The 26,583-nt window shown below is 32.8% G+C and overlaps 17 protein-coding genes across 17 annotated transcripts; 8 read left to right on the plus strand and 9 right to left on the minus strand.

Annotated features, from left to right (window-relative positions):
* Positions 1-49: 49 nt before the first annotated feature.
* On the minus strand, positions 50-2,173 carry TVAGG3_1012440 (glycine-, glutamate-, thienylcyclohexylpiperidine-binding protein family; the record flags this gene model as incomplete). The annotated part of the gene is made up of 1 exon (XM_001579507.1): positions 72-2,132. The coding sequence occupies one exon, from the start codon at positions 2,130-2,132 to the stop codon at positions 72-74; it is 2,061 nt and encodes a 686-aa protein (XP_001579557.1).
* Positions 2,174-2,217: 44 nt separating this feature from the next.
* On the plus strand, positions 2,218-2,643 carry TVAGG3_1012450 (nucleoplasmin core domain domain-containing protein; the record flags this gene model as incomplete). The annotated part of the gene is made up of 1 exon (XM_001579508.1): positions 2,230-2,571. One exon carries the CDS (start codon positions 2,230-2,232, stop codon positions 2,569-2,571), a length of 342 nt encoding a protein of 113 aa, XP_001579558.1.
* A 44-nt stretch (positions 2,644-2,687) lies between these two features.
* Positions 2,688-5,516, minus strand: TVAGG3_1012460 (uncharacterized protein; the record flags this gene model as incomplete). The annotated part of the gene is made up of 1 exon (XM_001579509.1): positions 2,688-5,516. The coding sequence occupies one exon, from the start codon at positions 5,514-5,516 to the stop codon at positions 2,688-2,690; it is 2,829 nt and encodes a 942-aa protein (XP_001579559.1).
* Positions 5,517-7,501: 1,985 nt separating this feature from the next.
* Positions 7,502-8,008, minus strand: TVAGG3_1012470 (spectrin binding; the record flags this gene model as incomplete). Its single annotated transcript, XM_001579510.1, has 1 exon — positions 7,502-8,008. One exon carries the CDS (start codon positions 8,006-8,008, stop codon positions 7,502-7,504), a length of 507 nt encoding a protein of 168 aa, XP_001579560.1.
* A 250-nt stretch (positions 8,009-8,258) lies between these two features.
* TVAGG3_1012480 (spectrin binding) lies at positions 8,259-8,561 on the minus strand (the record flags this gene model as incomplete). Its single annotated transcript, XM_001579511.1, has 1 exon — positions 8,259-8,561. The coding sequence occupies one exon, from the start codon at positions 8,559-8,561 to the stop codon at positions 8,259-8,261; it is 303 nt and encodes a 100-aa protein (XP_001579561.1).
* Positions 8,562-9,482: 921 nt separating this feature from the next.
* On the plus strand, positions 9,483-10,310 carry TVAGG3_1012490 (UNC-50 family; the record flags this gene model as incomplete). The annotated part of the gene is made up of 1 exon (XM_051254581.1): positions 9,587-10,246. One exon carries the CDS (start codon positions 9,587-9,589, stop codon positions 10,244-10,246), a length of 660 nt encoding a protein of 219 aa, XP_051080155.1.
* A 396-nt stretch (positions 10,311-10,706) lies between these two features.
* Positions 10,707-11,726, minus strand: TVAGG3_1012500 (protein serine/threonine kinase protein; the record flags this gene model as incomplete). The annotated part of the gene is made up of 1 exon (XM_001579512.1): positions 10,707-11,726. One exon carries the CDS (start codon positions 11,724-11,726, stop codon positions 10,707-10,709), a length of 1,020 nt encoding a protein of 339 aa, XP_001579562.1.
* Positions 11,727-12,388: 662 nt separating this feature from the next.
* On the plus strand, positions 12,389-13,340 carry TVAGG3_1012510 (pectin lyase-like family; the record flags this gene model as incomplete). Its single annotated transcript, XM_001579513.1, has 1 exon — positions 12,410-13,339. The coding sequence occupies one exon, from the start codon at positions 12,410-12,412 to the stop codon at positions 13,337-13,339; it is 930 nt and encodes a 309-aa protein (XP_001579563.1).
* Positions 13,341-13,751: 411 nt separating this feature from the next.
* TVAGG3_1012520 (antigen BSP-related family) lies at positions 13,752-15,386 on the plus strand (the record flags this gene model as incomplete). Its single annotated transcript, XM_001579514.1, has 1 exon — positions 13,752-15,386. The coding sequence occupies one exon, from the start codon at positions 13,752-13,754 to the stop codon at positions 15,384-15,386; it is 1,635 nt and encodes a 544-aa protein (XP_001579564.1).
* Positions 15,387-15,412: 26 nt separating this feature from the next.
* Positions 15,413-16,390, plus strand: TVAGG3_1012530 (ribonuclease inhibitor domain-containing protein; the record flags this gene model as incomplete). Its single annotated transcript, XM_001579515.2, has 1 exon — positions 15,413-16,312. One exon carries the CDS (start codon positions 15,413-15,415, stop codon positions 16,310-16,312), a length of 900 nt encoding a protein of 299 aa, XP_001579565.1.
* A 4-nt stretch (positions 16,391-16,394) lies between these two features.
* TVAGG3_1012540 (histone H2A) lies at positions 16,395-16,998 on the minus strand (the record flags this gene model as incomplete). The annotated part of the gene is made up of 1 exon (XM_001579516.2): positions 16,552-16,971. The coding sequence occupies one exon, from the start codon at positions 16,969-16,971 to the stop codon at positions 16,552-16,554; it is 420 nt and encodes a 139-aa protein (XP_001579566.1).
* Positions 16,999-17,935: 937 nt separating this feature from the next.
* Positions 17,936-19,646, plus strand: TVAGG3_1012550 (spectrin binding; the record flags this gene model as incomplete). Its single annotated transcript, XM_001579517.1, has 1 exon — positions 18,091-19,605. The coding sequence occupies one exon, from the start codon at positions 18,091-18,093 to the stop codon at positions 19,603-19,605; it is 1,515 nt and encodes a 504-aa protein (XP_001579567.1).
* A 159-nt stretch (positions 19,647-19,805) lies between these two features.
* On the plus strand, positions 19,806-21,399 carry TVAGG3_1012560 (serine-type peptidase protein; the record flags this gene model as incomplete). The annotated part of the gene is made up of 1 exon (XM_001579518.2): positions 19,806-21,362. One exon carries the CDS (start codon positions 19,806-19,808, stop codon positions 21,360-21,362), a length of 1,557 nt encoding a protein of 518 aa, XP_001579568.1.
* Positions 21,400-21,841: 442 nt separating this feature from the next.
* TVAGG3_1012570 (Chain D Ribosomal Protein S3) lies at positions 21,842-22,499 on the plus strand (the record flags this gene model as incomplete). Its single annotated transcript, XM_001579519.2, has 1 exon — positions 21,842-22,492. The coding sequence occupies one exon, from the start codon at positions 21,842-21,844 to the stop codon at positions 22,490-22,492; it is 651 nt and encodes a 216-aa protein (XP_001579569.1).
* Positions 22,500-22,545: 46 nt separating this feature from the next.
* On the minus strand, positions 22,546-23,263 carry TVAGG3_1012580 (uncharacterized protein; the record flags this gene model as incomplete). Its single annotated transcript, XM_001579520.1, has 1 exon — positions 22,648-23,247. The coding sequence occupies one exon, from the start codon at positions 23,245-23,247 to the stop codon at positions 22,648-22,650; it is 600 nt and encodes a 199-aa protein (XP_001579570.1).
* A 132-nt stretch (positions 23,264-23,395) lies between these two features.
* Positions 23,396-25,228, minus strand: TVAGG3_1012590 (armadillo (ARM) repeat-containing protein family; the record flags this gene model as incomplete). Its single annotated transcript, XM_001579521.1, has 1 exon — positions 23,818-25,218. One exon carries the CDS (start codon positions 25,216-25,218, stop codon positions 23,818-23,820), a length of 1,401 nt encoding a protein of 466 aa, XP_001579571.1.
* An 827-nt stretch (positions 25,229-26,055) lies between these two features.
* TVAGG3_1012600 (spectrin binding) lies at positions 26,056-26,295 on the minus strand (the record flags this gene model as incomplete). Its single annotated transcript, XM_001579522.1, has 1 exon — positions 26,056-26,295. The coding sequence occupies one exon, from the start codon at positions 26,293-26,295 to the stop codon at positions 26,056-26,058; it is 240 nt and encodes a 79-aa protein (XP_001579572.1).
* Between the last annotated feature and the right edge of the window lie 288 nt (positions 26,296-26,583).

Raw genomic sequence — 26,583 nt, forward strand, 5'->3', positions numbered from 1 at the left:
GCTTGTTTGAAGAATTAAATATATACAATAATTTACAGATTTATAATAAAGATTTCAAAAATAAAGAGATATTACATTTCTTCATTTTGATTTTTCTGGTGATTTTGTTCTATTGCTTTAGAAACTTCCTCTCTTGTTCTCTTTGGTATTTTTTCGATATACTTTTCTATAGCAGATCCAGCCATTTCTTCCAATGTTACAACTAACTGTGTTGCAGCCAATCTTACTTCAGATTTTGCAGATTCCAAACCTTCCACGGCCAACTTCATCATTTGGTCCAAACTCAATCCATCGGCAGCATCCATTCCAAGGAACAAAACAATGTCGTGGAGACAAGATATCCTTGCTTGAAGGGACTTCCAGTTCGCAGAGTTCTTCTTTCCACCGTAAATAATAGGAAGAACAATGTCAGAACAACCGTTCGAACAAAGGAAAACGAGGAAATTACAAACGGCCTCCGAAATCGGTTGTGAATTTCCTCCAATTCTTGTGGCCATTGGAGCTAGCATTGACTGTACTGCCCTTGCGAGATCTCCGTTCTGAATGACATTAGTGTCTGCGATGTCTTGTATCACTTGTATTCCATCACTGACAATAGCTTTTTGTGTGTCACTCATCCGAAATCTCATAATCTTGCAGAAACAGCAAAATGCTTCGTAACATGAAACTTGGCCAAGTTCTTTGATTCTTTTTCCGAGAATGTTGATGCCTTCGATTCTCAACTGCCAGTTCTTCGAGTAAAACCTAGCAACAGCATCTTCTCCGAACTTGGAGATCAAAAGAGAAGCTTCTTGGCGAGATGCAGGAGTTAATTCATCCGGAGTGGAACTGTCTTCAGTAATTCCACGTAATCCGCCATTGGGATCTTCATTGTAATCATCTGCTGGATGAATTGGTCGCTCTTCGCTTAAATCTGCTGGTTCATAATCATTTTGTGGTGGAGCTTGGTCCATATTTCCGCCTAATATTGGTCTAGTCATTCCGTACTTGCCTTTCTTCATAGGCTTGGCCGGCTCCGGTGGCTCTTCTTCGAGATCTTGAACTTGATCTTCATCATCTTCAACTGGTTCGATAATCCTGTGGTCGCGCCGTGAAACATCTTTCTCATCACGTGGAATAGAACGTCCTGGAGGTGGAATATCATCGTTATCTCGTGGAATTGATCTTCCTGGGCGAGGAGATTCATCTGAGTCTCTTGGAATGGCGCAGCCAGCAGGAGAAGCGTCATTATCAAATGAATCAGGTAATTCGTAGTCTTTTGATGAAGGAATTGGAGAATTATCGTCGTCATCGTTTGGAATCTGTCTTCCGCGAGGTGGCTCTATATTCTTTGGAGGTTGCTTTTCATGACGAGCCGAGTTGTAGTTGTTGTCGTACTTCACAATTTCTTCGCGAGGTTTTGCTTGAGTTGTATAAGGTCTGTAGTCTTTATTATTGAAAGCTTTGAGCTGGTCATTAACAATACGAGCCATTTCGAAGTCTTCAGCTGCAATAGCTTCGGCTTTCCTCTTTTTCAAATTTTCTAAAGTTTCTTTTTGAGATTTGAGTTCGTTAAGACGTATTTTAATATTGTTTGCTTCTGAAAAATCTTCTCTAGCGACAGCATCTGCCTTCTGTCTTTCTAATTTGTTAATTTCTTGTTCAAGGTCTAATTCAGGCGTTGTTGGACGCTGACTAGATGCTGGACGGCCACCATTACCAAGTATCTTTAATGATACGATGCCTACTTGGTTGAATGGGTTACTAGCGTTTGTATGGCAACCTCTAATACTTATCTTGAAGAATCTTGTAGAAACTTTCGACAGATTTGCGCTTTTAAGCTCACGAGCAGAATATCCTGTCTGTGAATTATCTGAAAATTGGAACGAGCCAAGAGGTTTAAACAAAGTACCGTTATCTCCATAGGAAAGGTCCACTCTTGCAGGGATTTTCGATTGGTGGCTTACGAATTGAAGTGATTTTATTTCAGCTTTTGATCCAAGATCAACAACGAACGATACAGGATAAGAAGGATTTTGTTGTGATTGCCAACCATTACTTCTAATTGAAGCATTCTGTATTGAAGTGATCGGATAATGAGGATCTTCACTAGAACAACTAACTATAGTATAATCAAGACTTTCTGGATCCATTTTTTTTCTTTTTGTTTTTTTTTCTTGCAAATATATTCAAAACGTGCATATTAAATTAGGGTCTAATAAATTTATTCAGGTAGAGGATAATTTAAAAATGGAGACAATTGTTGTTCCACATGGAAAAAAGATAAAAGTTACAGTTCCAACAGATGAAGAAACTACTCTCGTTATTAATGGAGCTAGTATCTCAGTAAAAAAAGAAATACCAGCAAAAGGCAGAGTTGTCCTTTACATGTCATCAATTGAGAATGGAAAACCAGGTTCAGAGATAGCTATTGCTCCATTTACAATTGGAAAGTCAGAAACATGCAAATTAGATTTTCTTTTCGAAGCTGGAAACCAATTTATACTATCAACAAAAGGAGATAACGTCGATGGTGTTGTTCATACATATATCCCGAACTTTGAGAAATTAGAAATAGAGACACTTGATTAAAAATAAAATATATTAAATTTTTCATTCGATACATATTTATACGAAAGAATGTCATTACAAATAAATAAAAATCAATTATATACATATTTAAAATCAAAATCAAAAAAAGTAAATTTTTATTTAGAAATGTCATCAGAATGATTATCTTCTGTCTTGACCATACTCATTACCTTTTCGATTACAGCAACTACGTGGTTCGCTCTCTTATAATCTCTCATGATTGAAGCATCTGGGTAATATTGCTCGGAAGTTTGCCAAGAAATGATCATAAACGTGAACCAAATGTGCATGACCTTCGATTTAACCCCAATTGTCACGAAATCTTCTAAGTTCTTCGCATGTGACAAAATATTATATCCAAATTTGTTTTTCGCTTCAACGAAACCCTTCCATTCCTTTATTTCCTTATAGTCATTATTCTTTACGACGTCTTCTATGAATTTCCATGCGTCGTCGTTGTAATGGCCGCTTTGTATGAGACTGACCACGCATTTTACAAAAGATTTCAGCATCTCTTCACCTCCTCCGAAATCTTTGGCGAATCTGTCAATCGAATGCTGATATTGAGGCAACATGTAAGGAATGAAAGGATTAAGTTCCTTATGGAAGTTAATTGGCTTGGCAGCGTCTGGAGTAAATGAAAATTTGTTCGTTGCCATGATTCTGTCGATGGAAGTATAAACATATAAGGTATATTCTTCATCCATGAGCAATGAGTAAGGATTGTAGTGCTTGGAGATGAAGGAAATATCATTGGATAGGAGATAAAGGAAAGGAATGATCTCATTCGAGAGAATTAAATCTTGAACGAAAATTGAGCTCTGTTCTAAAGGATTCTTGTAGTTTGAAGCATTAATCAAAGGCTTCTTGATGAAATCGATTCTTTCTTCGAGTTCTTTATATGCTGTAATGAAATTATCGTTTAATCCGTTGATAAAAACTGAAGCAGTGTAATAAATGAACTTGGAAGCGTCTTCTATTGTTGTAACTCCATCACCGAGCTGGGCTAAGTTCTCAGCAATCTCTGCATATCCTGTGAAAAATTCACATTGCGAGTAACTTGGGTTTTTAAGGGAATAGAGGTCGAATCGCTGGTCTAGGGTGACTTTGTCGAAGTCAAAGAATGAGAAATCTGTCGAAAACCTGTCCAAAAAGGTCTTTTCTGTCTCATTTATTACTTGGGCTTCAGAAATTTCAACAATTTGGTCTAAAGAACTAAACATTGTATTGTCTATAGTCGATTTAGCTAACTCCGAAAAAATCTCATTTTTGGCAATTTCTGATAATCGTTCGTTGCTTGAATTTTTCGGAAGAAAAAGTGTCAAGTTCGATGGTTTGTATTCAGAAACTTCCTTTTTAGTTTCCTGGGACTTCTTCATCTTCTTGTATTCTTTTTCGAGGTTGATTGGTTCTGGGAATGAATGCTTGATCTTGTTAACTTGTTCCTGTATTATGATGTTGCTTTCATCAATAGATTTTTGAATTTCAGGTGAAAGTTGGGCCGATGACCTTCTTTGATAGCTAACTCTACGACCATGCGAATTTACAACATCATGAGACATAGAAGCAGCCGTTGCCAACGATGGTTTCGGAGATGTGATATCTTGATATTGATTTGCAGGAGGATTCGTTGAGGTATAGCTTACTGTGTGTGCGTGAGCATTTCTAGCGATGTTTGGTGGTGGTAATATCGTATCTACTCTTAAAGATTGGATATTTTTTTCTCTTTCTTGTAATTTCGAGGTTTTTTCTGGTTCTGTATGATCTGCTAATTCTTGATCGTTTGATTTTGTTGATACTTTTTCGACACTAATGCTTAAAACAGGTTTTTTAATATTTGAATCTGAATTTAAAGTTTGTGAAGTAGTTTGAGATATCTGGATAGATGGCTTGACTGGGTTGAGTTGTAATTTGTTCTTTTCTGGTTGTAAACTTGGTTTTTGTTGAGTAATTTGTTCAATTTTATTTTGATTTGGATTATTTTGTATTGTTTGACGTATTTCTGGTGTAGTTCCTTTTTGTGGAACTTTCTGAACTGGTTGGGGTGGTTTTTCATTGTGGTGTGAGTCACCTTTTAATTCTTGTTTAATTTTAGAGAATAAACCTGTCAAAAGTGACGGTTTTGCAGTTGGTTCTGTCTTAGGTTGTGGAGTTTCTTGAGGTCTTGGATTCAGATTGAAGATATCGGAAGAATCAGAAATTCTTGGTCTTTTTGAGGCATCAAGAGCCCATTTTGCAATAGAAAGCACTGAATGCATCAATGTTTCTATTGATGTACAGATTACAAAGCATTCTTCTGGTTTATCGTTGATATGTTTTTGATGTTTTACATGGAAAATATGAGCGAGCTGTGGAGCTGTTCCGAAGGTATCTGGAGCAGTGAGGGCTGGCTCTACATGCGTATTTGCGGATAATTTTATGTCTAGCTTCGGATCCCAACCAGTTCTTGTTTTTATAACGCAATTTAAGTTAAATGCGCCGTCAAGCGTTTCGCTCAGACCTATCTTAGACTCTAGAATTTGGTTTGTGTTAGAAAGGCACGAAAAATACATTGTATTCTCGAGTTGGCACTCTGTATAGCGTAAATTGCTAAAAGTGAACAATAATTCGCTTCGAGCGGTCTTAAACGCATCAATAAAACTCTTTACGTTATCCTTATTTAAAATAAGAAGATGGAATATATCGGTATCGTAGATATGTTCGAGTCTTACCATTGCGATATCATTATTGCCTTCTTCAATGATTTCATAGTTTAATGTAAATATGAGGAATTCAATCTTATGAGGAGGAGAGCGAGGAATGAAAAATAAAAAAGGCCCGTTCTGTTTAATATCGTATTGACCGTTTTTCATCTTTCCTTTGGCTTGCACAGTTACATTATACCATGTATTAAAGGTCTCTAGTTCTTCAAAAGGAGGAGAAATTGTTGCAATATTCTCCCCCATTTATAGAGGGAAAAAAATTGACAAAAAAAAATTATCCACTTGGAAATACATTATACCATGTATTAAAGGTCTCTAGTTCTTCAAAAGGAGGAGAAATTGTTGCAATATTCTCCCCCATTTATAGAGGAAAAAAATTGACAAAAAAAATTATCCACTTGGAAATAAATATTAATGTATAAACAAATATTGAATACCCTACTCAAGGAGCTTCGTTTGGCAGAATCAGAGAAAGTATGGTAATAATCGAATTCACATATGAATCTCATACATCGTATCTAATTTCCAATTCTGGTTGCCATTCACCAGATCAAAATTTATGGGAAAAACAAGTGTTTTCCCATGATTTTGGGAAATTTGAATTATTAGAGCTTTGGGAAACTTCCTTAAATTCTAGAATTAGATTCCACAATGTCTTTTGAAAAGATAAGTTATTCAGACGAAATTTCTCCCATTTTTAATATGAATTGTTGTCTGCGAGGAACTAGATCTAGTTTGGTGTCTCGCAAACAACAATTTCTTCCAGAAAGTGTTAAAAGTTCCATTTTCTTGAGAGAATGGAAGGCTAAACTTACTCAAAATATATTTCATTTAATAATGATTGATATTAATTGAAAGAGAATGTCATAGAATAATGATTGATATGAAATGAAAGAGAATGTCATAGAATAATGATTGATATGAAATGAAAGAAAAATTTATATAATAATGATTGATATAAAATGAAATTCAGTAAGTTTAGCATTGACATTAGCACCATGTTCGATTAAGAATTTAACAATATCAATCGAATTGTTCTCAATAGAAATAGAAAGTGGAGTTTCAATATTACAAAATATATTTCATATAATAATGATTGATATCAAATGAAAGAGAATATTATATAATAATGATTGATATAAAATGAAAGAGAATGTCATATATTAATGATTGATATGAAATGAAAGAGAATGTCATATAATAATGATTGATATAAAATGAAAGAGAATGTCATTGAATAATGATTGATATGAAATAAAAGAGAATGTCATTGAATAATGATTGATATGAAATGAAAGAGAATTAAATATATTAATGATTGATATGAAATGAAAGAGAATTACATATATTAATGATTGATATTAAATGAAAGAGAATGTAATATAATAATGATTGATATTAAATGAAAGAGAATGTCATATAATAATGATTGATATAAAATGAAAGAGAATGTCATATATTAATGATTGATATTAATTGAAAGAGAATGTCATATAATAATGATTGATATGAAATGAAAGAGAATGTCATATAATAATGATTGATATAAAATGAAAGAGAATGTCATATAATAATGATTGATATGAAATGAAAGAGAATGTCATATAATAATGATTGATATAAAATGAAAGAGAATGTCATATAATAATGATTGATATGAAATGAAAGAGAATGTCATTGAATAATGATTGATATAAAATGAAAGAGAATTAAATATATTAATGATTGATATGAAATGAAAGAGAATTACATATATTAATGATTGATATTAAATGAAAGAGAATGTAATATAATAATGATTGATATTAAATGAAAGAGAATGTCATATGATAACGATTGATATGAAATGAAAGAAAAATTTATATAATAATGATTGATATGAAATAAAAGAGAATTAAATATAATAATGATTGATATGAAACGAAATAAATTAAGTCTAGCATTGACATCAGAGCCATGATCAACTAAGAATCTGACTATGTCTATCGACTTTTGCTTAATAGCAATAGAAAGTGGTGTTTCAATATTTCAAAATATATTTCATTTAATAATGATTGATATTAATTGAAAGAGAATGTAATATATTAATGATTGATATGAAATGAAAGAGAATGTCATTGAATAATGATTGATATGAAATAAAAGAGAATGTCATTGAATAATGATTGATATGAAATGAAAGAGAATTAAATATATAAATGATTGATATGAAATACAACATGATTTCATTAAATAATGATTGATGTGAAATGAAAAAGAATATTCTTAGCATTGACATCAGCTCCATGTGAAATAAGAATTCTTGCTGCATCTATATTATGATACATTGCAGCGAAATGAAGAGCAGTCATTTTATCTAAATCATGATAATTTACATCAATTTTATCAGTTGAGGTAAATAAAAGTTTGAAGATATCGGAATTTTGTGACATGCATGCATATTGTAGAATATTTCTTTTCTTAAAATCAATTTTATCAGGAAGTTTTTCATTTTTGAGAATATCTATTGTTTGAGGAAATGCAGCACACCATGGAACTATGAAGTTTTTCTCTCTTTCGAAAAGAAGAAATACAGCTTTCAGGTTTTGGTATTTGATAATATCTTCGTAAATAGCTGTTGAATTGGAGTTTTCTCCATCGAAATCTTTATATGTAAAAATATTTCTTTCTAAAACGTATTCAAGCATTTCGTTGTTATGTGAACATACAATATCTCTGAGGCAATCTTTGTCCATTTTATTTCCCTTTAAACATTCGTTTATAATGTCAGTATTTCTACCAATTAATGAACATCGAAGACATCTTTTCGATATTGTATAATTTTTGTTAGAAATTAAGAAAAAGAAAATGTTTACAGATCCAAAATATGCACATGTTTCTATCAATGATAATATGAAATGATTGCCTGCATTCGGATCAGGAATTTAAAAAAAAAATATCAAAATTAAGCTCTCTTTGTGAAATATATTCCTTAAATTTATCAATTTAATCATGTATAACAATAAATTCGACTGAATCCTCCAATGGGAATGTTAAATTCGAAAGTACCTCATTATCAAAACCAATATTCTTGAGAATTTTTATGTAATTTTCTCTTGATGCATAATTATATAGAAATGCTTTTAAAATGATCGATGAGAGTTGGTTTTTGGTAATTTGATATTTCGAAATTAAAACATTTGTGATGATATTGCACACGTCTTCAACAGATTCATTGGATTTTATAAGAAAAAGCTTTTCAAATGCTCCAATAAAGTCCGAATATGGCTTAGCATAGTCAGAACTCATTTTTAATTTTTTTTTGACAAGTTTGCTATTTAAATTTTGAATACCGATTCACACCGGTAAATTAGATTTGAATGAAATCTGACAATTAGTTTAGCTAACTCAAAAGACATGAAATATTCATGACTATCTTTGAAATCATATTAATTACGGCATAAAAATGCAGAATATAATATTATTTTTAAAAATGAATATTCTCCCAAATATTGAAAATATTATAATTATTTAAATTTTTTTTGATTCTATTTGTCATGAGGTGCCAATAAAATGTATATATTCTATTTGTCATTTTCGTTCATCCTTTTCAATTTTTTATTGCAATCCGTAAAATTTCGTTATATAACAAAGAATGATTTCAAAAAAAGTCGAAAAAGTTGAAATCGATAACGTACAATAATAAATCCTCGACTTGGTTTAAAAAATTGTGAAATATTTGGTTTACATTTATTCTTCCTATTTATCTCTCTAAATTTGAGCGAATTGACAGGTTTACATGCAAAGAAAATGATTTTAAGTTCATTTTTAAAAATATCAATTATATTATGTTGAAAACATCTCATAATTAGTTTTCAAGAACCTAAATGCTGCACTCTCATGCCAAAAAAATTACAAAGCTTCATCAGGTCGAGAAATATTCTGCAAGTTTAATATTATGAATTGTTCTCAATTGGTTCATGAGGCAGATTGCGAGGGGAGCATAATTTGTCTTGCCTTAAAATTATTGAGTTATAAGTTAAGCAGTAGAATGTCAATATATTTTTTATATAAACTCAAAGAAATTAATTGGTTCATTTCGAAATCCTTTGAAAACAAAAAGATTTTTTAAAACTTCAGATGGGTAATTATAATGTATGCTTTAAATATGATAAATGCAAAATCATTTGACATCTGACGTCAAAAGGTTATTTTTTTCTGGGGACAATCATATGATTAGACCCTAAAAAATTAATTTTCGGTGTGTTTAAATTATGTTTCTCCCAGGTGCAGAGCCTAATTCGTTCGTAATGAAAACATTATCGTTTGCAAATATGGATTCCGAGTCTGCTGGCTGGCAACTAGCGATTAGTTATACAAATCCTTCAAAATTATACAAATTTATACAAAAGCACAGGCATACGAAACAAAAATGGGGTAGAGATGATCCGGCCTTTGTTATTTTGCAAAGTATTCTTATCATTGCGATTGCATTCATTTGGTACATTCTTCCACTTACAAGTTATTCATTTTTCACCCTTATTCGTGGAATTTTTACATCTTTGGTAGTTGATTACTTCATAATAGGAGGGATTTTTGCAGTAGTTACGTGGTATCTTCTTAACAAATTTGGAAAAGCGCCACAGACTTTCCACTCAACTGAACAAGACGTAGAATTGCAATTCTGCTTTGATGTCTTCTGTAATGCTTACACAGCTATCATATTTGACATCAATGTTGGATTTATCCTCACGCAAACCCTTCGCGCTATATTTCATAATTGGCTTTTTACTATATTTTTACCAAATACATTATACGCAATAGCATTGATCCACTTTATCGTTGTTGCAGTTCCTTGCATCCTAATTCTTCCGTTTTTAAATAAATTTGAACTTATGCCACCAATACTGATTGTTATTGTTGGCTACATCCTATCCATCATCCTTTCCATTGATATTGGATCGATTTGGACAAAATTCCATTTCGGAATCTAAATTTATCTGTTCGTTCATCCATGTACTAATATTAGACACGAATTTCAATATATCTACTGTTTTTCTCCAAAGATTTTAAAGATTGTTATTTTTCTAACTTTTTTTTTAGTTTTGATAGTACCATCATAAAACATCGAAATAATTATCTTGGGATAATAAGATTTCAGATATTTGGACCAAAATATCAAGAACCTACAGATATTTCTATACTTTACTGAAAGAACCATTTGTTGTTTCATACGTTTCATATTATATAACTATTGAGCAGCTGTAGATATCCCATAAACAAAACAAAACCATAGATAATTTCCTTTTTTTTATTGATTATAATATAACATTGCATTGCTATAAATATGGATTTTTGCCTCATGGTTTCAAATATTTTTATTGAAGAAAGGAAAAAATTGAAATAATTGAAAAATATATCCAATAAAATCGATTTACAAACAAAAATTAGAATCTATGCATTAACAAAAGTATCTGATAATTCTGAGTGGTATCTAGATTTTATACGTGGTAAACGATTATTTCCGACTGCGAGGTTCATCTTAAAAATTCCTATGGCTTTTGACATAGCGTTGTAAGAAGTCTTATTTCTAGGAATAGATTGCTTCATTGCACGGGCTTTTGGAGAGAGAACGTCTTGGATTTCTTCTGACTCGGATGGGATGCTATCACTTGAGTCTTTTCGGAATATTTTTTCATTCAAGAGTTCTTGTGCAGTTGGTCTTTCGTTCGGATCGACAACAATCATACGAGTAATGATGTCAACAATTTCTGGTGGTGTATTGGTCTTGAGCTTATACGTTGCAGTACAAATTCTTGTTTTGAGGGTATTTATGCTGTCACAATGCCATGGAGTGCAACCATTGATCAAAAAAGCAAAGAGAACGCCAAGTGACCAAATGTCTGCCTGCATTGGATTATGTGGTTTCTTAAGAACAATTTCTGGAGGTTCGTAGAGTAAAGAGCCAGAAAATGTAGAAACTACATTATTTGCGTTTCGTAATGAGATGCCAAAATCAGATAATTTGATATGTCCAGAGTTATCTAAAAGAATATTTCCTGGTTTAATATCACGATGAGCTATGTTCTTTGAATGAACAAACGCTAAAGCTGATAAAATCTGGCGAGCGTAAGTAATGAACTGCGGCAATGATAGACCAGCTTCACCTACAGCGTCTTGTAATGATCCTTGTTGGCAATACTCGAGAATCATAAAAAAGTTATGCCCTTCAGTAAAATGATCATATAGACGTATAATGTTTTGATGAGAGAGACTCATAAGAGCTGTGATTTCAGCATCTAGAGGATCTACATTACCCTCTTTAACTGGTTGATCATCAATAGGAGTAACTTTGGCAACATACTGCTGATGATACTCTTCGCTTTCAATGAGATATACTGTAGAGAATCCACCTTTTCCTATTGCTTTCTTAAAAATATATGAGTGGATGGTCTCTGGGAACTGCTTTAGCATTGTCACGTTTATACCGTTTCAATAGAATTATTGACTTTTTTGTGAGAGTAATTTATTTTTTTCAATGGAATATTTGATCGAATAAAAATCGAAATAATTATGAAATTAATATTATTGAGTTGTATAAAAGGAAAACAATCGCTCTAAAAATTTGAATGAAACTAAAACTTATAGAAATTATTGCTGACGTAATATTGTAAAATTTCTAATGAAATTATATATCGTATTTTCTATATAATTTTGATTTTAAAACGTCACGACCGCTAAAAATGTAAATATTGAAAAAATGTTCAAGCTATTCATGATTTTATAATCAGCTGTGTGCAATTACAACCAAAATATTTCGATTAAAATTGAATGGTCTTATTGTCTTCAAAATAACTGGCGTGGAGCGCCGACAGATTTTTTTCTGTTACAATCAGAGACAGCCATATCATAAATTTTGGATACTAATTCGATTGGGATATAATTGGTACCCTAACTATCGATATCTTTGAGCTATTGAATTTAATCAAAAATATAAGATGGTAAACGGACAAAGACTAGTTCATTCGCCACTCTAATTCAGGTGTAGTATGAGGTTATGCTACAACTTGCGAGGTAATTAAGATCAATATTGAGAGTACATCTCATCGTGGATCGAGTCACCCCGTTTATTTTTATCTCCCTCTAATAAAATTATTATGATTTATGTTTTTTCTTTGATATTAAATTCTCAAACTTATAAAGCAGAAACACAACCAGATAGAGGCAAACCCGTCACATTTAAGTCAGAAGAATTTAATCCGCAATTAGCTCTCATTCAAAACACAATTTTTCTCAATCTTTCCCACAATGGGCAAGGTGCTGCAATAGCATTTTATCATGAAAAATGCAATGCGTGTATTTCAAGTTGTTTTTTCGAAAAATGCAAATCTATGTTAAATGGTGGTGCAATTTATGCCCACGTCTCAAATATTTCAATATCGAACTCATATTTTTCCGATTGTTTAGTTCCTAAGCAAGGTTATGGTGGTCAAGCGTTTTATTTATCTGCTCGAAGACAAAATTTAAACTTTACTACAATAACTAATTGTCCTGCCAAGGTAGAACTTGAAGGCACAGAATCTTGCGTTTCCATTAACGGTGTTCAGCAATTTTTATCCTTTAATTCAAGTTTTAATCATCCATCCCAATATGCAGCTGGAATTCTCACTTTAGAATCAGCTTACTTCGCAATGAAATACTCTAATTTTATTAACAATACCTCGCCTAACCAAATTCTCTCGTTTTTGAACATGCAGCCAGATAATTTGATTACTTTCATTAATATTCTGAAAAATGAAGTTACTGTCGATGCTCTATTTTATATTTCATCGTCAATTATCGTTTTAGAAAATTTAATTATTTTCCAAAACAAAGGTTCGTTAATTTGTCAGAATATCATATTTGAACCCGTAATAATCAAATTTTTAAATTCATTTACTGATTTTAGCAACATTCCAATCAATTATCCAGGATTAAAGACTAAATGCAGTTTGTTGCCCACAATTAACATTAGAACATACCGTATTCCATTGAATGTTAGTAAGCTTTCAGCTGGAAAACGCAAATACTTTCTCACGGTTTATTAATTTTTGTTTGTTTATAAATAGATTATCTTTAACTATTTTTATTCTTATTTCCGTTAAGCCATTAATCAAAGGAATAAAAGAAACTTTCTATCATGAAACTTTATTCATCAAATGAATATCATAATTATTGATTTTTGTTTAAACTTTGTGGATTGTAAGTAGTTTCTAGGAAAATTTATGAAGATTGCAAAACTTCTTAAATTTGCTCATTTTTTCTTATTGTATGCTTCTATGGTTTTCAATTCTTTCTTGCTCCCAAACGATAACTCAAGTCATTGATGGTATTGAATGTTTGTTTACAGTTGATCATAATAATAATGTAAATCTTGGTAATGGATCCATAATTTTTAATAATTCAATTCAACCCTTCAATGAATTTCATTTACCTACAAACATCAAGTATGATAACAAAATGTATACGGTATCAGAGATTACTGACTATGCATTTTACAATCTTCCCGCTTATCAAATTTTTATTCCCGAAACAATAAGAAAAATCGGAAAATATTCATTTGCATCTGATCGATTAGTTAAGTTAGATCTTTCGAAAATGACCTTCGATGTAATTCCAGACTTTTGTTTCCATGATACACGTTCTTTGAGAGTTCTAAAGCTTCCTCAATACATTAGAACCATTGGCTACAAAGCTTTCTTTAAATCTCAAATATCCCATGTAATAATTCCACGAACAGTAGAAATTATTTGTTCAAAAGCTTTTTGCAAATCCAGTGTACTTGAATTGGATTTTTCGAATACGCATATTGAAATATTCAATAATTCTGTATTTGAAAACTGTTCCTTGTTGAAATCTATTACTTTACCAAGGGATTTATTACAAATTAACAATGGATGCTTTGCTTATTCTGCAATAAGAGAATTAAGCATCCCGCAGACACTCCAAACTATACAGGAAGGTGCGTTCGAGTTTATGATCAATTTGGAAAAAATTAATTACAAAATTGATAAAATTCGTGAAATTCCGAACAAGTGTTTCAATGGATGCTCAAGTTTAACATCTATATCATTACCTAATTCCATTGAATCAATCGGAAACTACTCATTTGCAAGCTGCAAGTTTGAAAAAATAATATTTCCAAAATCTCTCAAAATTATAGGAAATTGCGCATTCAAATCATGTTCCTATTTACAAGAAATCTCTTTTCAAGGTATAAATATAAAGAAAATTGGTGAAGAATGCTTTTGTAAATCAATTATACTTTCCAAAGTTGTTTTATCAGATACAATCGAATATATAGGCTCTTCAGCATTCAAATGCACAATGGTCTCTGATATGATCATTCCGAAATCAATTCTTTACATAGGAAAAAAGTGTTTTTCTAATTGTAGAATTTTACAAAAAATTGACTTCACTTCGACCAAAAAACTGACAAAATTTGAGGACAAATTATTTTACAATTGCAATTCATTGGAAACTATAATATTCCCAGAAAACCTATATTTTGTTGGTCAAAATGTGTTTTCTTTCACAAAAATCACAAATATCAAATTGAATTTGCAAGAAATTGACATTTTAGCATTCGCCGACATGGACAAAGTACAGACAATTGACCTGGAGAGCTCCTCCTTCAAGGTCCTCTCTTCGCATTGCTTCTTTAGATGTTTAAACCTCAATTCTCTAAAAATACCAAAAACGATAGAAAAAATTCAAGAAAATTGTTTCAAATATTGCCCGATTTCGGACATATCTTTACGAGATAATTTGATACACATCTCGAAATACACGTTCTCGTATACTAACTTCGAGGTTTTGGACTTTTCAAATTGCAGTAAAATTATGAAGGTTCCGATGTTCTGTTTCCAAGGCTCCATTTGGTTGAAGACTGTAATTTTACCGCCAAATCTTCGTGTTATTAAGGATTTCGCCTTCTACGAGTGCACAAACCTTGAAAAAATTGAGTTTCCTCGAAATTTAACTTCAATTGGCATCGGATGTTTTGGTAATTGCGTTAAATTAGAAAGCATCGATATGTCTAACTTGAATGTATCCGTATTGAGTCAGATTTGTTTGAAAATTGTACAAAATTGAATTCAATTTCTTTATCAAACAAAACCATGATGATAAATGAGACAGTTTTCTTCAATACATCTATAAAGGCACTAAAGCTGCCTTCTTCTATCACTAATGTTTCTGATTTCGCTTTCTATGGAATGTTTAATTTGGAAAAAATTGATTTGTCAAATACAAAAGTGACAAAAATTTTTGAAAATACTTTTTCTGATTGTTTCTCACTGAAATCGATCCATCTTCCAACTGAGTTAGCTGAAATAGAGCATGCCGCGTTTCTTTATTGTTCTGAATTGAGTTTTATTTACTATTGCGGCAAAAATGATTTTTCTCAGCACCAAATCTTTTCTGTTAAGCCAAAAATATACGTTACACAAGATTATCCAGCACATAGATTTGGTATGCTCAGAGTAAGAAGATCTAATATTTGTTTTAGTATGAATTTTAGAAATAAATCTAAAATTATCAAAATTGCTCCTAAAGTAGAGCCACCAAGACCCAACAAAAGATGGCAGGAGTTGTTATTAGAGAATAGAGTTGATGAAAACCCTATTGATACTGGTTTTATCATTAAATCTGATAATGATTTTGAAAATGACGAAGTTGAAATCGAACCTCCTTATTCTTATGATGAAGAAGAAAGAGATCCCACTCCAACTCCTCAAGAACCTTCTCGTAAGAAGCGAAAAGAAGAAAATCAATTTAATCATCAAGATCAAGGCGAAAATTACTTTGATGACGATGAGGATAATTCAGCGAAGTTTATTTTGATATTTGTAGTGTTTGCAATCGCTGTTGGAATTCTTGCTTTATTTATGCAAGAATTGAGGCCAAAACAGATGAATGCAAACGATATTGAGGCCATGAACGCTCAGTCGAATACTAAAAAGCATAAGCATTCTAAAAAGAGCTATCCAGACTACGATTCTTCAGATTCATTCCAATGAGTTATAGGAACTATTGTCTACTCCGTATTGCTTAGCTAATATAATTGTTTGATAGTAAATATATAGAGTTTATTTTTTAATTTTAAAAGAATTTTTTTCCGAAATGCGCTTGTCTAAATAATCATTAATGGAAGTTTCTATATCAATTCAACCAATTAATATTGATTCATTGATTTAAAAGTTTCTTAAAAGTTATAAAAAAATATTAATAAATTGAAAGAAACAATAAAACAACAAATTTATTCTTGTGTTTGAGAAGCGTCCTTGCCCTTCTTTGGATTGCCAAGAAGAACCTTGTGGATGTGTGGGACAACACCTGCAGAAGCAATTGTGATGTTGGAGAGGAGCTGGTTCAATTCTTCATCATTACGAACGGCAAGCATGATGTGTCGTGGGGAGATACGTGTCTTCTTGTTATCACGGGCAGCGTTACCTGCAAGTTCAAGAACTTCGACTGTAAGATATTCGAGGACAGCGGCCATGAAGACTGGAGCACCGGCACCGACACGTTCTCCATAACGGCCTTCACGGAGGAATCTGTGAAGACGGCCGACAGGGAACTGAAGACCAGCACGGGATGAACGTGTCTTTGGATGTTGGCGTTCACCATCGACGGCTGTCTTTGTAGCTGTCTTCTTAACACCTTTCTTAGCTGGCATTATGAATTAATGAACTGAAGATCTTCCCGCCATCGAAAAATAAACTGTATTCAAATTTATCTGGGTGCAAAACGGCAAAAGTAAAAATTTTTCAATATGCCACTTTAGACTATGTGAATTTAATAGACAGAGGGTGTAACATTGGCGCGAAAAATGGAATGATCGTTTATTAATATCTCCAACAAACTTTGTCCAATAGAATAATTAGACACCAGTTACAATAAAAATCATATTCAGTCGATTTTTTAGAAAGATTACGAATTTTGGGCAATATTGAAACCAAATCTTTATTATTATGTGATGTTAACCATGACATTCATTCTTTTGGGCATAGTTTAATAAATTCGTATGTGCGAATGCTTTCTAAATTCTCAATAGAATATCATTTAATGATGATTTATAATGTATGGCAAAATTACTTACGTGATTGCTTATATTTTACTAAGCTAATATAATTATAACACTCCCCATATATCTTCTTGCAAGAAATTTCAATTCCTATATCTCATTTTGTATGTAGTAGAAATTTGGATAGAAAACAATGATTTTCTCCATGTGCTAGATCGATACACAACAAGAAAAATTTCTAAAAATTCCAAAAAAAATTGTTAAAATGAATTATGAATTTGGGGTATTATTATTGTCGTCTGGCGGTTTTAGACGACAATGCGAATTTTCAAATAATAGGATTTTTAGCCAGATAAAGAGCTACTCCATATATCATGCGTGTTTGCATACTATATACATAGATGGAATTGATGTTCTTCCTTTATTTAGGTACCGAAACATGCTTGAAAAATCTATTTTTTAGACGACAATGATAATTTTGTCACTTTTCCAGACGACAATAATAATTTGTCACCTTTTTAGACGACAATAATAATTTTGTCACTTTTTCCAGACGACAATAAAACATCCTCATTAAATTTTCTAGAAGTTGAATATCATTTTTCCATTTTTGAGATTTTTTTGGAAGATTATCCAAGAGTTTTATCGACAGAAATGATTAATTTTTGATACTATATTATATTTCCTGTAAAAAGCTCAGATTACTCAATTCCTATACATTTTTGCTCATGTAAACCGTAAAATTTCAGAATTTCATAACAGATAGAAAAGATGATACAAGCGTGCAAAACCGGCAACATCCATCTTGTCCAGTCCCTCTTACAGAAGGGAGTTAAGGTTGATGTTGCTGATTCTGAGAAATGGACGCCTCTTCATTACGCTGTTATGGGAAAATTTAACGAGCTTGTGGTTTTCTTACTTCAAAATCAAGCAAATCCGAACATGAGGACAAATGCAGGCTTATCACCACTTCATGTTGCAGCACAAATCGATGATGATATTATCCTTACAGCACTTATTGAAAATGGAGCAGATATTAAACTAGAAGACAATAAGAAATCTACTCCACTTCACTATGCCGTTGCAAATGGTTCCCTCTCATGTATAAATATCTTACTTGATTTTGGAGCAAGCCCAGATGTTTTTGATGAGTCATATTGCAGCCCATTACATTATGCAGTACAAAATAATAACGTCGATGCATTAAATCTTTTACTAAAATTCGGTGCAAATCCAGGAATAATTTTCAATCCAGATAGAGCATCAATTGGAACATTTTTCTGGGCACCACTTCATCTTGCAGTCCAACATAATCTTATCAACATTGCTTCTATTCTTATCGAATGCGGTGCAGATGTAAATGTTGTAAACAAACAGAGAGTTACACCACTTCATTTAGCTGCCCAATACAAATCCACAGAAATGATACAACTTCTGAAGGACAACGGCGCTAAATTAAATGCAAAAGATATCGATAACGATACTCCTCTTATTCTTGCAATTCGCTCCCACCAAAAGCAAAATATCGAATTACTTTTAGATGAAAAGACTATTAACATCCAAAACAGCCAAGGACAATCAGCTTTACACATCGCTGCTCAATATGCCTTCGGAGATATATTAAAGGAGTTAGTTATTAACGGCGCTGACGTAAATGCAGCTGATATTGACGGAAATACACCTTTACATTGCGCTACAATCGCAAAAAGCTCCGAATGCGTTCAAATTCTTCTCGACCACGGAGCCGATGCAAAGATCAGAAATCATAAGAAGCTTCCTGGAGGCAAAATGATCGTCAACGGAGGTGTTTCTCCGTTTGTTTTGGCGAATACAGAGATTGGAAAGTTAATTCGTAATAATTTAAACCAGGAAATCACAGAAACACCAACATCTAATACTCCTATACGTCAGTCTCCATCCAGAGCCTCAATTTCCCTTTCAAAGAGCCCATCTCATAAATCCGGACTTAATACACCACAGAAATCACCAGGAAAGTCACCACATAAGTCTCCTGCGAAGTCTCCAGGAGCTTCCCCAGCTAAATCTCCAACGAAATCACTTACAAGAGGTCAAAATACAAAATCCAATATAGAAAGGAAGCAAAAGGTAGTTGTTTATACATCCAAGAAGGAAGAACTCATTAAGAAAGATGCAAAAACATTAGGAGAACTCAAGAAACAAGTAAATAACGCAATTGCTGAGACTAGAGAGCATATGGAAGGCCGCCTTAAGGAAATTCAGGTCCTAATTGATCAGATACAGGAAGATTTTAATAATACAAAATGATTTATTTTTGAATAAAATTTATAAATTTTTTTTTATTATTTCGAAAATTAAGCTTTATTTCCATTATATACCATTTCGATAAAGCTTAATGGCTCTTGAAAGATTACAATATTTCGGTTCTATAATGGAGAAATGAGGAGTGCGGTTGTAAACCGCCAGAAAGAAAAAAAAAGTTTTTTTTTCTTTACTAAATTTTAAAAATGTTTCTTTCGCTTTTATTTTTAAGGAAACCACCGTTTCGTACCTATTTACCAGGAGACACATACTATTTCGATCAGTTCTTAGATCATTTCAACACATCAGATAATCGCACGTTTAAACAAAGATATTATTACAATGATACCTTCTGCCAAAACACTACAACTAAAAAGCTTATTGTATTCATCGGAGGTGAAGCCGCAATCACCGAAAGAAGAGTTCAAAAAGGCGCCTACATGAAATTAGCTAAAGAAACTGATTCTTGCGTTGTTGCACTTGAACATCGTTACTTTGGCGAATCCCAGCCATTCGAGGAACTTATCACACCAAATCTGAAATATTTAACTTCTGATCAGGCCCTCGCAGATTTGGCTTATTTCATTGAGTCTTTTATCAAGATTAAATATCAATCTCGACCAACAATTCTTGTTGTTGGTGGCTCATACCCAGGAACCCTCTCTTCTTACTTCCGTATGAAGTATCCTCACATTGCAGATTTCTCTTGGGCTTCCTCTCCTCCTCTCTACGTCAAAAACGATTTCTGGGAGTACGATGCACACTGCGCTGAAGTTTTAGGAAAAATCAGTCCTAAATGTCTTACAAATACAAAATTAATTTACGATGATTTTAATGATCATCCGGATCACATTACAAATTACATCCCATTCAAGCCAAGTGTTTCACACGTCTCGCAGCTTTCAATTCTTTCCGATTTTATCGCAGGAATTGTTCAATACGACAACATTTATAAACTTGTTACTCCATATTGCGAAAACCAAAACGGAGATTCTCCAAACTACGATTCCTTCCATGATTACTTTTACAAATACTTAGAAGTAGAAGGAGTTGAAGATCCAAGCGATCTCGACGATTTCGCTTTAACAAACCACTCCATACATACAGACTACGCAGATTCATTATCCTGGACATGGATGACATGCAACGAATTCGGCTGGTTCCAAACAGCGTCCGGACAACTTCGCCCGGCCAAAGTTGACCTTAACTACTCCGACCTTGTTTGCAGAACATATTTCGGAGTCGGAATCTCCCCAGATATCGACAACAATCGCTCTGCAAAGATGGATATCTACAATGCACAGAATCCGGCCACAACAATGATATATTTCTCAAACGGAAAGACAGATCCATGGTCAGTACTTTCTGTAAGTGAAAATGTCCAAAATCCACCAGTTGGCCGTTATTCCGTCCAAATTAATAATGCATCGCATTGTTCAGACTTAGGAGACGAGGCAGCTGGTGAACCGGAAGCACTAACTGTTGCCCGCAAACAAATTATGGATACAATGGCCAGATGGCTGAATCATCCTGACGGACCGAACTGTTCCAGCCACGGCCATCGCGTTCTTGATGGATGCGTTTGCGAGCGAGGTTACGAGGGCCCTGATTGCGGATTAAAAGTAATTAGTCCTGGCCTCTTCAAAGTGTTCGATTCCCTCGTTGTTCTCCTCCCAACTCTGATGATGATCATCATCGGATGCTCTGCTTGGTTCTTATTCAAGAAGGATGGCGAGGATACTGAAATTAAGACAATTCCATAGATTTAACCGGTTTCCTATCTCTTTTTTTATTTTCTTTAAAATTATATGATTGAATTTAATAGCAAGTTACATATTTTTTCTTCAAATACCAAATATTGACTTAAATTTCAGGAATCATTTTTCATAAAATTTAAAATTTCCATTTGATGAATATCATACACATTACCTATCGGGATGTAAATATAGTATCATAGGAGTCATAGCTGAAATTGATTACATTTATGTTTCATTAAGGAATCAACAATTTTGTGCTTTCAGTAGGACTCCAGTCTTGAAAGAATCAAACATATTAACAGATTCATGATAATACAAGCTGATATCGATTTTATGAAAAAAAATTATTCGAAATTTCAATGATTTTTGAGAAATTGAATCAGAGAATTGACTTATTCAGGAATATACCTATAGTTGTCCCTATATCAAATGTTAAAAAATTATTTGAAAGGAATTTGCGGTTATTCCTTGGCCTTTTGCAAGGAATGAAGGCACAACGCTGCACAAAAGTCCGCCGCATTATTGAGACAGGTCTCTTCTACGCCGAACTCAATGAGCTCCTCACACGTGAACTCACAAAGGAAGGCTATGGTGGCTGCGAAGTTCGCCAAACACCAACACGCACAGAAATCATCATCAAGGCTGCCAACACAAAGGAGTTCGTTGACAACCACGGCCGCCGTCTCCAGGAAGTCCGCATGATGATCCAGAAGCGCTGGCGCCTTAAGGAAGACTCTCTTGAGATCTTCATCGACCGTATCCAGCGCAAGGGCCTTTCCGCTCTCAACCAGCTCGAATCCCTCCGCTACAAGCTTATCGCTCGTATCCCAGCTCGTCGTGCTGCCTACTCCATCATCCGTTTCGTTATGGATGCTGGCGCTCGTGGCTGCGAAGTCGCTATCTCCGGCAAGCTCCGTGGTGCTCGTGCTTCCACATCCAAGTATAAAGAGGGCTACATGGTCAAGTCTGGTGATGTTACAAAGCAATTTGTTACACAGGCTGTCGGCCACATCCCAATGAAGCAGGCTACAATCGGTATCCGCGTCCTCATCATGCTCGCCCAGGACCCATCTGGCATTTCTGGTCCAAAGGAGTCCCAGCCAGATGTCATCAAGGTTCATGAGGCTAAGGACTAAATTATTTCATTCACGAGTAAATAATTATACTTGTGCTTAATAACTATTTCATTATTTATTTAAAATTTATAAAATAAATGGATATCTTTATTAAAATCACGAATTGATAAACAAACAAGTCGTACAATTACATAACAAACATTTCTAAATGTTGATTAGTTCTTTTTGGTAATTTTGTCGGGATTTATATTTATACATATAAAAAAACCGATTTTTTTGCCTTGGCTATCAAGCATTTCGCGAAAACATTCTCCAAGCCCAAGCTGAGTCATTGTTTCTGAAACAATTCTTAAAACATCTGATCTAAATAGTTCATTATCAGAACTTTTAAAAGTATATGAATAAACTACTTCATCATCAGGATTTAGGTTCATTAATAAGTGGATTATTAAAGATTTTTTAAATAATGCTGATGTACCGTGAAAATTCCATTTCATTTCAATTCTCTGGATCTTATAAGAACTATTACTTTTCCATTCTGGCCTTTTAAGCTTGTCTTCATCATAAATGGGAGTATGATATTTTGTTCTATAGTATTTTCGACAGCTCTCATCAATATTTATGCCACTTTTCTCCTCTTCAACCATATAATTATAGTAATCTGCTATCCAGCCTTTTTGAATTTGATCATAATTGTTAAAAGTACCTTCTTTAAATGCCATATTCTTATCCATGTACTCATCAACAGTTGGATATTCACTAAACGAATGCTTTTCTGAATCTTCTAGTGCATATCCTTCGAAATCAACTGACATTTTTCTATATTTTTGCCACAAAATTTTGAAAATTCAGTCCGATGATGACAACTATTTAAATTTCAAAAATCATGAGAGCAAATTCACTTATTTAAATCTCACAAGGATTTTTAAATTTTTTTGGACGAAACAAGCAAATCTGAAGAAAGATGTGGATAAATTCTGGGCTCAATGATTAATATTTATCCATAGGGGAATTTAATATTGTAGTTGTGCATATGTATTACATCATAATTTTCTTTATAATCAGTTCAAATTGCCACTAACACTTCAATATCTACATATTTATATATTGAGTAATGTATAAATTAGATATAAGTAGATGAGTATTCATAAGATAAGCATTGGCTGATTATAAAACCATTTATTATCATAAGAAAGATATATCAAGAATGTATCTCTAACAAAGCTCAAATTTCCATGGGTTTTATTTATTTGCAACACCCACGTTGCTGCAATTTATAAAGACCCCATAGGTAATAAGTTAAAGATTGCATAATATCAGTAGATAATGAATTAAAATTACGATAGAATGCCAGGCGAAAATGAGTGAAAAAGTGCAAAATATATTTATTCATACTCCTGGAGGATATCTATAATTTGATGGCATGTTTCATACATCTCATCATTTATGTTATTATTCTCAAGGATACTTTCGATTCCCTCAATGATTTCATTAAATTTCAATGCTTGAAGAATTTTTGTTGCTTCTTCTTTATCACGTCCAATAATAAAATTAATCAATGCGACAAAAAATCTCAATATAAGGGATTGTAGTGATAATTCGCATTCTTGCATGAGCTGTGTAAGATACTCGATTGCTTTATAATAGTATTCTATAATATGCTCAATTAATCCCGCAGCAATTGCATCATCTCTAATTCCAAGGGTACAAACAAAGATTATTGCTGGTTTCGAGAGTTGGAATGATTCACCTTCAGCTATTGCATTATTTACTTTGATTATAATTGCTTCTGATTTTAGAACGTCTATGTAATCTGATGAATCATACTCTGCAAGTTTAATGAGAATTTTGAAGAACAAAATACTTTCATTTTTGGTCATTCCGGGTGGCGAAGCTAAAAGTCGAGCGAGACCAACTTCCATGAAATGGCGAATGTATTCAATGTTCCTTGAAATGAAAGATTGAATTACAAATAATCCTGCACGTATTTTTGCGAGGTCTGTAGAAAGTAAATGATTATTTAGTACAGTATTAAATGCTGGCATTTCAATGAAATGGTCTAAATACTCATCTGAACACTTAATTGAAAAATAATAAATGAAATCTAAAGACATTGTCTGCTGGGTCTGATTTGGAGAAGAAAGGAGTGCAATAAGTAATGTAAACATTTCCTTTTCAAGTTTAGGAAGATAATGTTGTAAAATCCTTAGAGTTCCTTCAACAATGTAACAATATTCAAGAAATTCATCACTAGAGTTATCTCCAGAAAATGACTCCATAGTTTGAATGGCCAATTCAGCTGAAGAGTAAGAATTTTCTACTAATGAAGATTCAAATATTGTTTTTGAAATATCCTCGCTTGCATCACATAATTTTTGTAATATCTCGATTGCATATGAATAGAGAAATGTATCGTTGAGATCTAAAAATTGACTTAGAAAATCGCATATATTATTTTCGATAAGAATTCCAAAATCAGAATCTTCACCATCAACAAATTGTTTAAGGAATTCCAATACAAGTAATTGCATTTCATTGTCCTCAGAAGATCCGATTTGGAAAATTCTTGGTATAATTTCTGATGTAATATATTCTGGATTATTCATCAGGCAGTTGATAGCTTTTGTCCAATCAGCATCGTTATCAGAATCGATAAGTTTTATAGTATTTTGCAATTTCTGACGAGAAGAAGGCTGATATTTTTTAGGAGACATGCGGAGAAATTCTTTTTCATCATTTCCTTCATATAGATTAACATCTTCTTTCTTTTCTTTCGTTGGATTCATAAGAAAGAAGATATTGGCCGTCAGAAATTTCTTAACGTACAGTTTCCGAATCATCACCATTCTCATCAGAATTCCCTTTCCTATCAAGGGTAGCATATAGGCAATTGCATATGGACATGATTTCACTTTAACTACAGTTTGATTCATTGTTGAAAAGCAAATTTTTCGCAAATTATTCAAATTATTCCATAAAGAAATTTAATATATTAATTTTACCCAAATGACAATTAACAAAGAATTAAACAAATAAGTGGAAAATTTAATCATAATCATACAAGATCTTTTGCAATTAATCTTGGGCGTTGAGAACTTGGAAAAGAACAACACTATATTATAAAGAGCATTTCGATTTGAATCATCTATTAGATTTAAGCGGTATTGATATGATGATTCCCATCAAGTGAAGTTATTCCTTCACTGTTTTTATCTATAAGATCGACACAAATGGGAATCAATTACTTCAATGAGGAAAAGAATTAGAATTATTTACCATATCGCTGTTTTAACAATATTTCATTTTGAAACTTTGGATTTCTCAATCAATCAATCAATCAATCAAAAAAAAAATATTGAAGTAAATTCATCATTTTCTTCCTTTATATCCAACTAAATAAAGTAATACAACTATCAAACTTGTATAGTTTATGGAAAATAATACTATGGAGTATTTTGAATATACTTTCAATAGTGATTGACAAGAATAGGATTGAGAAGTTCAAAATCAAATTGTTCCAATAGACAGATGAACTTTTTCCATACATAATGATAACATTTAGAGATTAGAAAAAGTAAACAAAACGTTTTTAAACATCTTTTTTACTATTTTAAAAATTAAAATCACATAAACGACGGATAATGAATTTTTATCATTGCGAGGTCCATTTTTCTTTCTTCTGCATATTGAAGAGCGGTTTTTCCATCATTATCTTTTTCATTGATATTTGCGCCATTCGAAAGAAGAAGCGCGATTATCCAGTTCCTTTCATATATTACTGCACGGTGGAGGGGTGTTTTTCCATTTATATCTTTTCCATTGATATTTGCACCATGTGAAATAAGAAGTTTTGCTGCTACCATACAATTGTTTCCTATTATTGTATAATCAAGCGGGGTTAGTTCATGATCATCTTTTTCATTGATATTTGCGCCATGTGAAACAAGAAAATCAATTATCTCTTCAGAATTATTTTCACTTGCTGCATAATGAAGAGCGGTTCGTCCATCATTGGCTTTTTCATTGATATTTGCACCATGTGAAACAAGAAGCTCCGCTATTTTTCTATTGTTATTAAGTGCTGCATTATGAAGGGCTGTAACGCCATCTACATTTTTTCATTGACATTTGCACCATGTGAAATAAGAAAT

The sequence above is a fragment of the Trichomonas vaginalis genome, chromosome I (assembly GCF_026262505.1).
Source record: "Trichomonas vaginalis G3 chromosome I, whole genome shotgun sequence".
NCBI classification, from domain to species: domain Eukaryota; phylum Parabasalia; order Trichomonadida; family Trichomonadidae; genus Trichomonas; species Trichomonas vaginalis.